The sequence below is a fragment of the Tasmannia lanceolata genome, unplaced genomic scaffold, assembly GCF_043159265.1.
Source record: "Tasmannia lanceolata isolate RefF3 unplaced genomic scaffold, GAP_Taslan_0.1 ptg000016l, whole genome shotgun sequence".
Classification (NCBI taxonomy): domain Eukaryota; kingdom Viridiplantae; phylum Streptophyta; class Magnoliopsida; order Canellales; family Winteraceae; genus Tasmannia; species Tasmannia lanceolata.
This window is the reverse complement of record NW_027518693.1, coordinates 1486032-1504195: the sequence shown is the minus strand read 5'-3', so window position 1 is coordinate 1504195 and position 18164 is coordinate 1486032. Positions and strand designations below refer to the sequence as shown.

General features: G+C 37.1%; 1 protein-coding gene across 1 annotated transcript; it reads right to left on the bottom strand.

Annotated features, from left to right (window-relative positions):
- Window positions 1-247: 247 nt before the first annotated feature.
- LOC143848163 (TOM1-like protein 3) lies at window positions 248-16331 on the bottom strand. Its single transcript, XM_077357024.1, has 10 exons — window positions 16124-16331; window positions 15053-15182; window positions 12597-12675; window positions 11543-11641; window positions 11306-11419; window positions 9850-10001; window positions 7889-7970; window positions 3740-3828; window positions 3462-3656; window positions 248-1224 (listed from the first exon to the last, which is right to left on the bottom strand). Exons 2-10 carry the CDS (start codon window positions 15157-15159, stop codon window positions 546-548), a joined length of 1596 nt encoding a protein of 531 aa, XP_077213139.1. The 5' UTR covers window positions 15160-15182; window positions 16124-16331; the 3' UTR covers window positions 248-545.
- Window positions 16332-18164: the final 1833 nt, after the last annotated feature.

Sequence of the window (18164 nt, the reverse complement as noted above, 5' to 3'; positions counted from 1 at the left end):
CTATTAAACGGCAAAACATGTTTTTAAAAAAAAAGGATTTGCTATGGACCATTGCAGAAAGGCATTCCGCGGCCAGCTGTTGCATGAGAGTAGCCACACAGGCTCGCATTTCAACAGATTGTCTCATTCATTTAATTCATCCGAGGTGGCTGCTCTCACCTGCAACAGCTGGCCGCATAATGCCTTTCTGCTATGGTCCCTAGCATGAAGTGCAATCTGATAATTTTCTAAACTAATGAACCATGTAACCACCACCAAAACAACACTAGCATACCTAGACATGAATATAAGTGCAATCTGATAGTTTTCTAAATTCATTAGCCACATAACCAGAACCCCAACAACACCAGAATACATAGACATGGATATGAATATCAAATGAAGGCTGCCTCTCTCAGGAAACACTGCCAAATGGTGGAAAGCAGCCCACGTCCTTCAAACTTAAACCCAACTTGTAGAACATGAAGAGCCTACCAGAAGTCCCATTTATTCAAGTATATTCAAGTCCATTGTTCCAGCAAGGTAATTAATAGTCCATACTAAGCTCAGCGTGTCCTCTGACTACCGAGTTTAGACGAAGGCGATGATTTGGCCTTTGCAAAATCAACCAGATCTTTGAAGAGGTTGTCCTCGGGTTTGGTTTGTTTGGTTGAGGGTGATGAATCCCGCAAGTCAGAAGGATCGAGAGAGAGGTTCTGGGTCCGTCCTACTAATCCATCATATGAGCTCCCTGACCCACTAGCAGGGGAAGTACCGCTTGATAAAGATTGGTTCTGTTGCTCGAAAAACTGTTGTCTTTGATTGTATTTTGATGGCGGCGGTGGTAGGAAACCAGAAGGCTGGACCTCCCATGGAGCCAGTGGACGTTCCTCGAAGGATTTTGCTGTTTGCGAAGGTTCAATATGATTGGGCAGCTTAGTGAATCCTGGAGATGAAATTGAATCTATTACACGAGGAGGGGAAGACAGGGTTAATTTAGGCGTTGATGGTGGGCTGACGTGAGAATTGGTATGAAGTGGAACTGCAATGGACGTCGGGTTTAATAGTTCCAAGGGTCCTTCGGATCTGTAGATGTCATCACCACTTAGATAATCATATGTAACAGAATCTGCATTAGTCTTCTTTGATGATGGTGGTGGAGGCAGGAATGGAGTAGAATACACCTGTTCGTTCTTGGTGCTAGTAGGCTTCCTACCCTGCCCTTGCACATTGTCTCTTGATGACCTGTAATATCATCAAATCAAAGGATAGTAGATAAACTAAATCAGCGTGGAAGAAAGGCTCAAGAAGAACAGCTAAGTTTGCTAAGAAAAAGACACCAAGAAAAATTTGATGATAACATTATGCAAATCAGGACCAGAGGAGGACCTATGTGTGGTGTAGTAAATTGGCAACCATTGGTTTTGGTTCGGACTTCGGTCCCAACAGAAGTGAAATTACTCCGTACAAATATTTGCAAGTGCATGGAAATCTCTGGTAAAATTATGAAAATTTATGGAAGCCCGTGCAAACTATGAAAATTCAAGATGAAACTTTAGGAAATGAAAACACAAATGCACATCTAAAACTATTACACAAGCAAGATAACCAATCCATAATGGTTTAACAAGATTTACCACCTAGTGGCATGCATTGTTGCCCATGTCTGCAACATTAACATTCATTCTAAATATAGATATTTCACGTATTTTGAAAGTCACTTCTTTTATTTTTCAGCATACTCATCTTATTATTGGACTGAACAACAATATTTATGGATATGTGGGGTTTCTTGGTTCTGTGGGTGCATGCAAGGAAACAAATGGGAATTTGGCCCCCACAGAAGTCGACAAATGTCGGCTGCAATCGACATGTGTTAGTAGAAGCTTAAACCAATGAAGCAGAGCTGTGAAATGTTTGGCCTATTTCTATGAGACGCATTGTAAACTATTGGAAGTCGATGAGAATTCCATTATCCTTTGCCTGCAGATTCTTCCTGCCAGCAGAGTCTGTGCAAGGCAAAGATATGTATCTCTTACAGCCTTAGGGATCAATGGAAATAGCTTAATGCATACTAGAAGATATTATGTTGCTGCAGATTACTGGGAGCCTGCCGGTTCTGATAACGCTTTCATATGCTCTGTCTCCTTGAGTTCTTTGTCTACGTCACAAATATCTCCAATATTTTCAAAATATCACGTTTTTATCGCAACATTTTGATAAAACAACAAAATCCTGAAATAATCCCAAGTTCTTTGTCTTGTCCTGTTGTTGTCTCCGGGCTAATGTAGTCTCGCCCGAGGGGGAGTGTTATTAGCTGTTCCATTTTCTTGTCTTGTTGATGTATCACCATTCGTCGTGGTTCCCTTTTCTTGTCTAGTTGATGTTGTTCACCATTCTGGTTGTTTGGCCTCTTCTTCCCATTGTCAGTCCTCAGTGTTGTGAGTTGCTTCTTCGCATTGTTAGTTCTTCGTATTGTTCGTTGTTCCTTCTGCTTGTTGATTCTTCTTCTGCACGTTCGCGTAGTTCCCTTGCGTAGTATTACACATTCATCGTGGTTTGCGTTGCAATCCACTTCTCATTGTCAGGTTATATGCTCGGTCATTATCGTGGCTCTCAGCCTTGTCTCCAGACGACAGTGTCCCCCGTCATTGGTTGGTTATCTCTTCAGGCGATGAGTTGTCGTCGGCCTTGTCTCCAGACGACTGTGTCCCATGTCATCGGTTGGTTATCTCTTCAGGCGATGTCATGTCCGCTGTCGACCTTGTCTCTTCAGATGACGGTGTCCCCCGTTGTTGGCTGGTACAAGGCTGCGCACATCTAGCCCTTCCCCATATCCCGCAATGGCGGGAGCGTCGTGCACTGGGCCGCCCTTTTTTTTTGTGAAGCATGAGTGTTACATGACACACCCTTCACTTTTCTTTTTATTATTAACAAAGCCTCTTAGTCATTCCTTGATGAACAAGCCGGATGACAAGCTAAGAAATAGAAGTGAAAAATCGTGAGCTGAAATGCCTTAAGCATCAAAATAACAACTACAAAAATGGCCTGCTATTCATTGCACATTACATAATTTGTTCCAGGGTATTAAAAAAAGGATTTGGAGAGAAGCACAGGTGATATTCATAACAGGCTAATCTACTAGACATTGGGGGCCGTTAGGATACGCGGATTTTAGAATCTTGGATTTCCTCTAAATCTTGGATGGGAGATGAGAGAAGGAGACCGTCCATTGTTTTCTTATTTCTTGCCCTTCTTTCAGTCGAGCGAGATAGTAGATCATCCCGTGTTTCCAGGTTTTAGAAATCTCAGGGTGAGGGGAGAGATTTCTAAAACCTGGATTTCTTACTTAAAATCCAGCATAATGGATTGTAAAATCCAGAATTCTACACCGCTTTCAAACTAAAACCTGAATTCTAAAATCCACGTATCCAAACAGCCCTTTGATGTTAAGAAAAGGAGGAAGTTCAGAACTATGTTACCTATGAGCCAACTGGGAAAAATCATCATCTGACTCATCATCTTCATGGTTGACATTAACAAGAGGTGCATCTGATTTCTCTGTTGCTCCTACTACTCCTATGGTGGAAGTTCCTTTTAACATGTTATCATATTGGCAAACAACACGCTGCAAGTCGTCATTCAGTATCAGACCCTGATGTAGAAGTTCCTCATCTCTGTATCATAATCAACTAACACCGTCATGGTTAAACAATTTTAAATGATAGGAATCTATAAAAGATTTGGATAATATCCATACCCTGTATTGTTCACAAGGAGCATAACACGCTTTTGGTGTGTATGACACTGGTCAACAAGGTCAACGAATACTTCTTGCTTTAAGTCCTCCTGCCAATGAGAGCATAATCAAGAGAAGTTAGCAAATGGAAATTTGAGACACACACATACACACACACACATAGCGCAGATATGAATTTATTTAAGCTTTATTGCTATTATCATCACCCAAGAAATGCACCAAAGTATAAGAATACAGTCGCCTAGTGTGATCTTTGTCACAAATATCCCCGACATTTTCAAAATATAGTGATTTTGTTTTTTTGAAAATTGACATAATTCATTAATATTAAGATGGCAATCGGGACCAGTAGTCCCTTCCTGCAATACAGAATATTAAGGTAGATTGGGCCGACATGCCGACACCAGTCCAAAAGATCAACAGAACATTGATATCAGTTTGTTTTCATCCCTGTATTTCCTAAAAACTGTATTCTTTACAACATCTTCCAACCCCCAATTATGTACCACCTATGCGAGATTATGCCACCACTCAGAAACTGGCCAACAGCCTAAATCCTTAAAAGTATGGACTTGCGAGACTGAGGAGATAGATGCATTTATCCCCTTCGAACTCATCCCTTCCAAACTCCTACTCCCCCAATGAAACCAATCAGACAAATTAGAGCAATAGAAGCACTCTCTCCTGATACTGCAATAGAACCTACAATCAGAGTATGTAATTTGTCAATTCTATTCAATACATACTGCGATAAAATATAGTGCTTTTATCGCGCCATTTTCACCCAAAATAATCCTGAGATTTAAAAATATAGCCATATCTTCATTTTCATCAATTATCATGAAAAGATCACGATAATGCTGCGATATTTTTATTTCATATTTTTAAATTATATATTTTTAAATAATTTAATTTAATTGTTTTTCCCGCTATAAATCCAGAAAAAAAAATAATATATCCCCAAGATTTTCCCTTGCCGAGAAATTCCCGAGAATGATATTTGTGACTTAGACTCTTAGAGTGTGATTAGCCTCTGGGCAAACATTTTAGCTTCATATCACGTCTAACCTATGTTCCAATTAAATATTATATAAGTCGGGGGCACATATAATAGGCTCAACTTAGAGAGATGAATACAGTATCTTCAAACATAAGATATTTATTGAAAAAAATGCTGAATTTTCTACTCACACTTATGACCAGAAACAATGTAGAGAACATCTAGTAAGTTGGTAGCAAACTATGCTGCAAAGTTCAAGCAATATTAGCTTCATCAAGCAATAGCCTTTCCTAGTACGCATGCATGTTTGAACATCCTTACCAACATGTGAGAAGAGTAAATCCAACCCGGGAGTCTTCTAGCACAATCTGAACTTAAATTTCTTCTCATATTAGTTATATATTGACCGTCTGATACGAAATCACTTAGGTGAGCTTTTAAATGATGTTCGAAGAGCTTTCACACACACTAGCACCAGCTTTTAATTCGGAACAGTGTTCAAAAACACAAATGCGGCGTGGAACGTGGCCGAAGAAAAATCAGAGTGGACTTGGCACAACACGGCCGAGTACTTGGTTAATACGGCCGAGTACTCGGTTGACGTTGTCATAATTTGGGAGAGTCAAGGAAGTTTTTATTGACACTGTAGGGCAAAACACGGAATGCGGATGCAAGGCGATGCGGATGTGGGGCAGCGCGTAATGCGGCCAGGGTAAAAGGGAGTCGACTCAGTGGAGTCGACGGGGACGCGGGGGAGTTCTAAAACTAGAGGACATCTTGCATAGGCAGAATACAGATCCGTGGGGTCAACCACAACAAAGCTTACCTGGCTGAGTTATCTCATGTATAAGTTACATTTAAGATCAAACTCATACATTATTTATTGTGATAACCAAACTACGATCAAGTTTACCCAAGATCTTATTTTTCATGCAAGGATAAGGCATATTGACCTACTCTTCAAGGAAAGGTTGAGTAAGGTGAAGTTCGTCCAAGCTATGTTAACAAGCTGAACATGTTTCAAAAAACAGTTCAGCATGAGGGAAGTGCTAAAGGTGCTCAAAAAGGGTATTTTGGTATACACAGTTTATGATGTTAATGAAGGAATTAATTAGAGACTCCTACAGACGAAAGGTCTCCATCTCTTCTCTCTAACCTTCTTCACTCTATTTCAAGCTCATTCATTACACTCCCATCCACAAACTCCTGTAATTCAAATGTAATAATTGCATATTTTGAAATCTAAACGGGACCAAACCTTCAGTGACAAAAACGCAATCTTTCAAAACATTAGCTAGGATGAGAACCAAGGTTTGAAATTTCGGTTTCGATTACGATCACTAGGGAAACAGAATTGTTTCGGTTTAGGTTGGAAATTTTGGTGGAAATCCTATAAAATCAGAGAAATATATGGAAATATTTGCAAATGATAGGATTTAAGAAGAAATTTTAGGAAATGCTAGAATAAATATAAATACACACTTAGATACCATCAAATAAGCTAGACAACCATTCATAATGGATTAAGAACATCGAACACCTAGTGACATGCATTGTTGCGTATGTTAGATAATTTAGCACATGCCAAATTTCGTGTAAAAATCATATAAATTTTAATACATAATACATGCACCACATTTCACATACAAGTCATAAATATAATTATGCAATACGTACTGATATAGTATACCACTATTACCAATAATATTTTGGTTTATGTATTTCGGTCGTTTCAGTTTTGGTTTCGGTGGGCATGGAAACAAAAAACATTCGGTCATTTCGTGTCGGTTTCAGTGGAAATTTAAAAACAAGATGAGAACTTGGCTAATCTAAAAGGGAGCCGATTTGGGCGAGTCAATGATTAAATTGGTCAATTTTTCATTTACTTGGACATGCCAATGGAATTTTGAATGACTTTGTATCGAATGAGAGATACGAACGAGAACTCGGCCATGGTAAAAGGGAGCCTGAGCGCACGCCTGATTCGAGGAGGCTTTAAACAATGCGTGGGTAAGAGTCAACATTGTCAAGGTAGTTGCATTGACAGAGAGAACAAGTACTACACTCTCCATAAACAAGGATCAAGTCCAACGTACAGATAATAGATTCCATTTTATTGTTACATATGCCCCTTTGAAGAAAAATAGCCACAAACCCATGACATTCAATAAATCTAATTGCCTATATTCCATGACAAAAACCGCCCTTATTATATGATACACATTTGGACATCGAACTATGGTACCACTCAGTTTCAGTGAAAATTTAAAAACAAGATGAGAACTTCGCTAATCTAAAAGGGAGCCGACTTGGGAGAGTCAATGATTAAAGTGGTCAATTTTTCATTTACTCGGACATGCCAACAGAATTTCGAATGACTTTGTATCGAATGAGAGATCCGAACAAGAACTCAGCCATGGTAAAAGGGAGTCTGAGCACACGCTTGATTCGAGGAGGATTCAAACAATGCAAAAGTGACAACAGTGGGTAAGAGTCAACATTGTCAAGGTAGTTGTATTGACGGAGAGAACAAGTACTACACTCTTTATAAACAAGGATCAAGTCCAACCTACAGAGAATAGATTCCATTTTATTGTTACATATGCTCCCTGAAGAGAAAGAGCCACAAACCCATGACATTCAATAAATCTAATTGCCTATATTCCATGACAAAACAGGCCCTTATTATATTATACACATTTGGACATCGAACTATGGTACCAGTGTACCACTAACAAAGCCCAAAATGCCATCAAATAAGCTTCTATTACCATTTAGCACTCCCATGTGCTTTCTTTTGTAACTACAGTGTAGCACATAGAATTCTTTACAAACCAAGAAAATATTTTTTTTTCTCAACACCTTAACAGTGAATGTCAAACTACTAGTTCGGTCCACCTATAAATTATTGAAGTTATCCTCAGCAAAACCCTCCTAGAATACCAGGTGCCCAACACAACCAAAACATGATCTCAAAATCAATTTACCTAAACTTAATTCAACCTCCATTTATAATTAGCGCACAATTATGCCACTAAATAATATAGCTGTACATCTAATGACTAATGAATGCGCAACTCTCGCTCGAAATCCACACTGGCTACAATTTTTATATTGCTTCAAAGAAGTCAAAGAGATGATGAAAATACCTTGGAATTTCGAGGATAGAAGGCACTAAGCATTTCCGTCAACACATCCACGATTCCTCGAGCATTTTGAATCTCTGCCAAGCTGAATTGCAAACAACATTAGCTAGATGATCAAAACATAATCATGATTATTTCCATAAAGTTAAAGTTAAATGCCCTATTAGAATAAAAATGGATTAAAGCTAACATTCAAAAAAAAATGGATGAAAGCAACATACAAGGGAAGTGCTTTAAAACTAGCCACTACTGTCATATTCGAATAGTCACTTACACATCCATCGCCTTGAGAACAATACACCTACCACCAACTGAATCTAGGTTGTAGACAATTTATACTATGGCACTAACAAGGACCCAAAATGACTGTAAAAATGAGATTGAAAAATGGACAGTAAGTTTTTAAGATCGTGTTCAGCAACTATTATAGTAAGGGATTCCAGCAATTTTTTAGGTGCAGAGAATGAAAAGCACTAAGAATCCCGAAAATCTTGTTTGGCATCCCTGACCCGCAAAGAGGGCGACCCTTGGTGCAACGGTAAGGTTGCTCCATTGTGACTTGGTGGTCACGGGTTCGAGTCACGGAAACAGCCTCTCTGAAAAGCAGGGGTAAGGCCACCCTTTTTTTGTGCGATTGAAAGATGAGATTCTGCGAAGTGACTCAGAGTCGCTTCCATAGATTTTCATTAATCCGTTTCCACCAAATTATTCAAGCGAGAATAAGAAACCTTGTCAAACTCTTTGTAATTTCTTTACAAGATTGAAAAGAAAAAAAAAAACATTCAAGAGAAGTTGTCCTTTCCAATCTATCTTATCCATTAAGGCCTGATGAATTGCAACAAAGCAAAATAAGATAGACTAGGAAGATAAATAGTCAAAGTTCATAGTTCATCCAATTTCGTTCTGTTTTTTTAACACGTGAAATTAGACATCGAAAAAATACAAAGATAATTCAAGTCATATAGATGACCGTTATCTAAATCCTCTCTGAAATCTGAACAGATCCCAATAACTGATGGTGAACTGAAAATACCTACTTCAAATGAATCTCTTCATGATCTGGCCTCAAAAAAAGGCAAATCATCAATCAAGAAATAATTGGAGACTCCGTCCAACTTTGCTTTGGTTAAAGTACTATCGGATGGGGGGCAAAATTTCAATGCACGTATTCAGGACAGTTAATTGTAGGAAAGTAAAAAAGAAGACCAGATTAAAAGCCAGCCGAAAATTGTCCTCCCCCCAACTAAAACATGTCTCATTGGTATTGAGTCTATCTGCCAGATATTTTACTCAGTCAAGACCAAAAGTAATAGATTGCTTTGATCATCAGTCACTGAAAATTATAAAAAAAAAAAAACAGATGCTATCACAGCAAAACAAATAATGGAAAATGCAGAAATCGTGAGAGAAAGAGAAGCGGAAAACAATGCAATCCAAAAATGAATCATCTTGTTCTGCAACCGATTCCATATAAAAAAATTGCATCATACTAGATCTATGTCACAAATATCTCCGATATTTTCAAAATATAGCAATTTTATTGCGATATTTTGATAAAACGACAAAATCCCAATATAATCTCGAGAATTTAAAAAATATAGCGATATTTTCATTTATTGCGATAATATCACAATAATTTTATGATATTTTACGATATTTTACGATATTTTTTATTTTTTATTCTTCTTAATTTATATATTTTTAAATAATTTTATTTTATTGTTTTTTCCCGATATAAACCTAAAAAATATATAAAAAATAATAATATATCCAAAGATTTTCCCTTGCCGGGAAATTCTCCAGAATGATATTTGTGAAATAGTACTAGATTCAACAGACAATAACATACTACCGAAATTTGAAATTAAGATTGAAAACAGCAAGGAAAAATGTGAAGTATAGAGACAATGTTATGCAGGATGTGAAATTAATAGAATTGGATAAAGCAAATTATGCAAAAATACCTAAGAGCAGAAGCGTCGGACTGAAGCGAGGCTTCAACAGAAGCACCATCATATAGTGACGGATCAGGGTGGGGTACTAGAGCATGGGTTTGGGGGGGAGTAAACAATGGTGCAGCGTTCTCCGTCCGGGGTGGGAAATCTACTCCAGCGGACTGTCAAATTATCAATGAGAACAGATCCCAGTGAAGTTAGATTTTGAGGATCTAGAAAAAAAAAATCAATTTATCACCATTAAAACCTATCAAAAAAATTATTAGCATTAAAATAGCAATGCATAATTAGATTTGATTGAATGGAATGTTTCGACATAATATCACTGGAAATAAACAAAAAATGAAAAAACCCAACAAGATTCTGAGATAAAAGGTACTAGATGCATATCTCAGAAAAGATTAGAGAAAGAATATTAAATCCTCATAAAAGCATATTATTAGTTGGTAATTCAATACAGAAGATCTGGGAGATCAAATCTGGGAGGGGGATCATATTATTAGAAGCTTGGTGACTATACCAAACTATTGCATCACAGATCCATACTACCACAGATAAGAACAAAATTCTTGATTTTCTCTATATTCTGTAGTAACAAGATAGGCTTAATAAATGGTTTGATATTGTTCTAGAACTCTTTCGAACAATATTGTAATCTCAGTTTACCAATTACATATGTCTCAAACCGCATAGGAGGGATTTTTTTTCATTGTCTGGTATGATCACTGAAATTTGGAAATGTTGATTGTATGATTAAATAATTTCTTGATTTGTGCTGGAAATCTAGAGAAAGATATGTTTCTATTCAATTGGAGATTTAGGGTTTTATTGCTGTTAAAATTACCTGCAATATTCTTTAATTTTCTGAAAGTTTATCCCTATATCAGTTTTGGAATTAAAGCAGATCGATTAGTCATTAGAGGCAAAGAGAAAAACATGATAGAAGCGAAAAATGAGATAGAACAAAGTGGATCAGCTCTCATGATACCTTTACCGTCAATCAATGGCAAGCTAAAGCTACCTTTCATCAATCAATCAATGACAAGGAACCTCCATGTGAGGGGTTCGCAATGACTCTATCTAAGCCTAGTAAACATAGAAAGGAGCTAGAAGTGAAAATTAATTTCAACCAGTGTAGACTAAAATACACAGAGATAATGAAATATATAGAACAATGAGCTAAAAATATGTGTATGTAAATCATACTTTAACCTGATTGTACATAAACATATATGAAGAGAGATCAGCACTAAATTATAAAAAATTTAAAAGCAATATGTCCAAAAAAAATTCAATAGGAAGCCAAATTCCTTCCTAAATATACGATACCACCAATACAGTGCCTAATGAATAATTAAGCTCAGCAAGGAGTATTGAAGGTACCAAGTAGAATATATAAAAAAACTTACAGCTCTAAAAGAAAAATATTTCAGTACTGGGAACAAATAAAAGTTCAATTAAGCACCTTAAGTTCATGATATGCAGCATAGTACTGGGGATACTTCCCTCCAGGTCCCCCAAAAGCATCTTGCCATGTATCTAACAGAATCAATATTTTTTCCCTTACATTTAAGTTTGGCTGAAGAGAGCAAATTTGAAGAGATCAGTAGAGAAAAAATGAGATCAGGTAAACAAAACCAGATAGATATTACATAGATGATAGAACATAAATATTAACAAAGACAAGGAGAAACTAGATAACCTTCTTCTTCACTATTTTCACCATTTCATGTAAAATATCTCGTTCAATAATTTGCAGATGCACGGGATCCCCACAATTTTTGCTGAGAGTTTCTAACACCTGGATCAGCATTTCCAACATCAAATATCTATAACATGAGAACTCGTAATATTGCTTGCATTTAAAGGGGTCTCAAACAGTTCTCAAAAAACTCCATGGCAGTTGCATGTGAGCTCACCTTATGTATACAATACTTGAGAAGAATACTAGATTTCATCCCAACATATTTCCCTCCTTGTATTTTGTAAGTTAAGGACAAATAATGACCTCATGTTTTTTGTTTAATGGTTTTCACATATCTTTCCTATACAACTTAGCATATATAAAGAACTTTTTCCCAACAAAAACTTTACGATAACATATCGAGTATTGCTCTTCACAAAACAGAATTTGTCAACACTTCGTGCAAGTAAAAGTCCAGACTGAAGGCATGACAAGAGAAAAGTCTCTTTACCAGTTTACCTTACCAAGGAGAAAAGATATGCAGTTATGCAGATGATTTACTATTGAAAAGCATCATTTAGTAGGTTACCCATCATACTTAATAGATGTGTCCTTAATTTTAAGCTTTACGCATGTACCCTGAATATGCATTCACCAATCCCTTTGGAGCAACATTAAGTGCTTTACACATATTCCCTGTATATGCATTCATCAACCACTTTAAGTGTACAGGATATGCTGCACTTCAAAAAGGGAAGTACTAATCCCCCCATGCCCAAAATTTTCAGCAATTTTGTAGCAGAAGAACATGCATGAAACAAATTGATGGTATTCCATGTGTACATATATAATGTGCGGTGATAGCCTCTCCAAAGGTCATAAAAGAAGGGATTAATAAAGATCAGAAACAATCACATCATCCTACTAAAATAGATTTACTCTGTACAACATCAAGACTGTCTAACATATAAATAGTATCATAGAGCCTAGAAACATTTTTAATTTCCAATATAAACGAGTATGAAAAAAACCATATTTACAATTGCAGCAGAATGAAGTAACAAATACTCACAAAGAGAGCCAGAAGTTGTATTTGAGGGTTTTTACTTCCTAAGCGCTTCTTAAGTGTCTTCATGGCATCCTTAGCTTGCCTGCACTCAAGCAAATTCATGTAAAAAATGATGCCAAGCACACATCTAGGCAATTTGTTATAAAAGCTAAAGCATGACAAGTAATGGAATAAGAGTTGTTTGAGATGAAAATTCATAAATAAAACTCTAGCTATTTTCTCAAAATTTTGCGGAAAAAATGCCTATTTACAAGTTAATTGAGCAATACACTGATAACTAAAGTACAAAACCCTACCACTTGTTTCATCCCACCCATAGATCTCGCCAATATTTCTCATTAGCAAGTGAATACACTTCATTAGAAAACAGATAGAATACCCAAAAAAGAGAAACTACACAGCTAGCACGACACCATGTCTCAACTTCATTATAAGTAACCACAAAGTTTGATAAACAAAGATAAATCATAAATAAATCCCAAGCTATCCTCTCAAAATCTTGCAAAAAAATGCCTATTTTACAAGCATGGTTTTAAATTTCCCCTAAATGACCAAAATGTTTTTGTTTCCACATCCACCAAAACGAAATCACAACGAATTCCTTCCACGTCATTATTTCCGACCAAAATTCCTGAAATTCAACTAAAAACCTTGAAATTCGACCGCAGTTTCCAAAATTCGAGCGAAATTATCGAAATTCAACCGAAATGGTCGGAACAATAAAAAATGGAAAGGCGTTGTGATTGACATCATATAGACCTATTTACATTGTATTGACATAAAGTTGGGATCCTTGGAGGGGAGACTGACCATTGTACTTAAACTTCGTTACATTGTGCTTTGTTATTGATTTTACTGTCCAAACATGTGCAGCAACGCAGGTCATTAGGTGTTCGATGTGATTAATCCATATGGATGGCTTTCTTGCTTATGTGATGGTTTCTAAGTATGTATTTGTGCTTATTCTAGCATTTCCCAAAGTTTCATCTCAAAGTTTCATCATTTGCGTACGTTTACATGATTATATAAGATTTCCATTGAAATTTCCACTCCCTTTCCGTTCCGACCGAAACCGAAATTTAAAACCTTGTTTACAAGTTAAATGGCCAATGCTGATAACTGAAGTAGAAAATCGATACCATTTGTTTCATCCCATCCATAGATCTCACCAATATTTCTCATTAGCTAGTGAAAACAATTCATTAGAAAACAGATAGAATACCAAAAAGCGAAAAACTACACCACAACACCAAGTCACAACTTCGGTATAAGTAACTACAAAGTTTGATAAACGTCAACTCTAGCATTGCCTTCCTGGTCAAATTGCAAGATTTGCCCTATCTGGAAGCTTTACAATTTATATTGCATCTTTCTCAAATTAAATAAGAACTGTCATGGTGAAAGAAATTTTTTCTTCAACTAAAATATTTGGTGCTTATAACCCTCCTACACTCTAGAAGTGTAGTTCTTCATAGGCAGATTGATGAGGGCAAAGAAAACATCCTTCAAATGAAGGGATTGGCCGTAAGGAATGGGAAGGGAAACAGTAACAAGTCCAGACATAGGTAGTACGTTACCATTAGCCATAACAGTTTGATAAATACCAATGTATTCTAAAATGTAGAAAGACTGCTGCACTCTAGTCATATCGTTGGAGGCATTCAAATCTAAACACCATTTTGATGTCTTTTGTCTTGAGTGCTTAAATTTTGAAGTTTTAAGGTCACAAGTTTATTAACCATAACAGCCACAATGGACTGAACTCATCAATTTGATCAGGTTTATCCCATGTATGCATGAACATCATGGTGTGTCAAATTGTTGAAGTAGCAACCAAGTTTATTAACCATAACATGTTGAATTCAAGCAAGACTAGAGAGACAAAGAAACAAAAGAGAATGTTGAAGGGAAGAGGAAAATCAAACCAGGAAAAAAGGGTGGTTTGTGATTTTGAATGAGGGCGAAGGAATGGAGTTTTGAAGGAGTCGACATGTGGGTTTTGGTTACATCTACTATAGGAAGATGGGAATTTGGTTTCATGTGTGGAAGGTGATGGGAATGGGTGTTGAAAATGGATGTGGTCAGATTTGAAACACCATATCTCCAATCATAAATTCTCTAATCATAGGGATGGTATTTTTGCAATGTTTCCTAATGTCAAAATTCCCAAATGCGCATAAAGGATCATGTTTGCAAATAATAATGTCAATAAAACAGTATCTCAAATAAATTAAAAAGAGAATATTCAAATGTTTGGTTTAAGAGGGCGTATAACACTAACATAAATAACAACAATCCAAAAGGTAATTCAGGTAATATATTTCATTTTTTTGAGCAAGCAATGGTTCCACTTCATGTAACACTAGTTGAGGATGAACCTCGAAACAAACAAAAAAGTTGTCCTATCCATCAACTAAATAATATGCACGAAAAGAAGAAACTGAGTACAAGAATCATACCCTGGATCCATGTTAATAATGTCGCAGATCTCAATATTGATTGCCCAGTCTGGGGAAATCAGCATGTCACTGGTTGCCCTTTCCACACACATTGCTGCATTGGCCATATTACTCCCTTAACCAGCTACCTCTAAACAGCACAAAAAACCACAAATATTTGAGTGTCAGTCCAAAATACTTTGCTCTCTACTACCAATATCATGTAAAAGATGAGGTGTTTGATCCATGAGTTAAAGAATGAAGAAGAAATCATAACAATGATTAGTTGCAAGATTGTTAGTTCGATATTAGCTCGAGAAGACTACATCTAGATAAAAGATCATGAATCAAAGACTAGATACAGGCCTAATGTAATCAATTTTCTGTAATTGATAAACAAACCCATTAATGCCATGTTTGGATTGAAAGAAAACATTTAAGATGGAATCTTTTTCTTGGGAAAAATTTTACTTTCCACAATTTATAGGGAAATGACATGATTATGGATAATTTAGAAGGATATTATCATAAATGAAAGATCCCTCTAAGTAAAAATTGAATAGGGTTGGTTCAAGTTATATTTTTTAGTATGTAATAAAGGTATGAAATTTTAGAAAAAATTTTCCTTTCCAAACTTTTTCTAGAAAACTCCTACAATCCAAACAGGGCCTAAAGGAAACCTGAAACATTCACAGTTTGCAGCATCAAACAACACCATCATAAGCAATTGGACATCAAAAAAGCAGCAAAAGATCAAAACCAAAAAAAACCCAAATCTCTGTTTACCCAATTTTGACTTTCGTTCATCAAACCCATCAAATGGGATTTAACAGATTCAAAATTCAAAGCAATGAAACTACACCTACAAACTGCAGATCAAAAACTAACAAAACAACAAAAAACAAGCAGAACCCATATGTATCCTTGCCCTACCTCTAAACAAAGATCAATATCATCGATTTTCATGAAAAAACAAAAACCCTCGAATCAAAAACAAGGTGGGTGGGTATTAAAAGAATAATAATGATAACTTGATGAGGTTATTTTCGTGGAGAACTAAGAAAAGAAAACAATGGGTATTGGAGAGATTACCAAAAGTAGAGAAAGGGAGAGAGAGGGGGTTATGGTTTGTTGTAGAGGATGAGGAGGATTTGGGGTTTGAAAAAAGTTGGTTCGACGACTTTAATATGGAATCCTCTAACTTTCAAAGGTAGTAAAAAAGCGAGGTTTTTGACTTTTGTGTTTCATTTTCTTCATTTGTCCTCTTCACCTCTCTTCTTTTTCTCCCCCGTGGAGAGAGAGAGAGAGAGAGAGACAGGGTGAATTCAATCTTGTACTACTATACACGTCTAATAATCGAGGACCAAGTCCAACAATAAGCCCCCCATAGGGATAAAGCTCCGGTCGAACCCCTCAGGTTCAACATGGGTTGGCTTGTGTTTGAGTCGGGTTCGGGTTGAGGAAGTTGAACCTGAGTCGGGTACGGCTTGGGCTCGGATTGAGGTGTCGGGTTGACCTGACCGGCATCAAAACCCGACATTTAAAAAAAAAATTACCATATTTTAGTTGAGAGTCGGGTCGAGTCGGGTTCTAGTTAACGGTTTAGAGTTTTGGGTTGGCTTCAACCCAACCCCGAGTTGCATCCTACGCCAGCACACATATGGAAGTACTGTATCAGTGGACCTAGACGGTCAGATGGATCATTTGAATTCGAACTTAAACAACAGGTAGGATCTAGACACAATATCAGGATATGTCGATGCAGAGGCGGAGGCGGAACCAGGAATTTACACTTTGAGGGGGGGGGGGGGCGACTAATTTACACTTGCCTTCATTGGTCATTGTGGGACAACGCCACTGAAGTAGCTAAGCATGCATGTAAATCCATGCACCATAAAAGATATTTTGCAAGTCATTGGGGGCCATGGCCCTACTCATGCTATATGTGCCTACGCCCATGTGTCGATACATTTAGGATGCTTACCGTAGGATCCGAATTTTTTTTTCCAATTAGATCCAGGATCTAGACAACTAACAAAAGCCTGTGGGACCGTTCTAAATCCGAATTTATTATATTGTTTTAGAAAAATACTCTTTTACCTTTTCGTAACTTTAAGTATTGTCTTAGGGGTATTTTGGTAAAAATAAGGCATATGCATTTTTTAAAACTATTCCTGTTTCGGTATTTTATCATTTATCTCTCAAATCATGTGTCGCCCTCTTCTCTTCCTTCTATAACCGTTGACCCTGTCCCTAACCCACTATGGTGCTGCCATTGCGGCACGCACATACCCTCTCCCTAGTCTTCTAGAAAACTTAACTACATACAATGTTAGTAGGACCTACTAGGACACTCTGATGGACATTCCGATTTGAAATGGATTGTGACCAAGACACAATAAGTAGGATCCAAAGAACCCTCTTAATCCGATCCGACCGATCAAGATTTGAATGGAGCGTGACCGAGACAGGTGGATCCGATCCAAAGTCAATCCTTTGACACCCCAAATTGGAAGAAAGAGATTGCATTAAGCGAAGGGAAATGATATCAGCACAACCATGTTTTGATGGTTGCACTAACTCATGCTATCTCTTACCTTTTGTTCGTCATTTCATGAAAATTACTTCCCTTCTACAATGGACAAACAAAAAGGGTAGAGGGTTAGAATGCTGGGAAAAATGAAGAGGGCAGAAATATCATTCCCACCATAAAATTAGAAAATGCTAGAACCACATGGTTGATATGTTGCTCCTGAAAGACTCATAGAGCCCTGTTTGAGATACATCTATGTGATCTGATTTGTTGGTCTACCCGGCCATCACAAGTCAGGCCATACGCCATTGAGAAACAGTTTGATCGGGTGAGACTAGGTTCTTGATCCATTAAGCCTCTCTAGGGTTCTGCCAACAAAAGCCCAAAAGCTTAAATCGTTGATTTTTGTTGTATTTGGGGCCAATGCCATGTGGGTTGGCTCACAATGTTCTACAAGATCGCAGTCTTGATTGCACATATATGTCTCAGTGTGAGGCTCTAGAATTGACAGTCATCACTGATCTCACTTACCATTTGCCTACTCCTAGTAAAACTAATAAAATGAAATCCAGAGAGTTTGAAATGGCACATCTGTTTAAT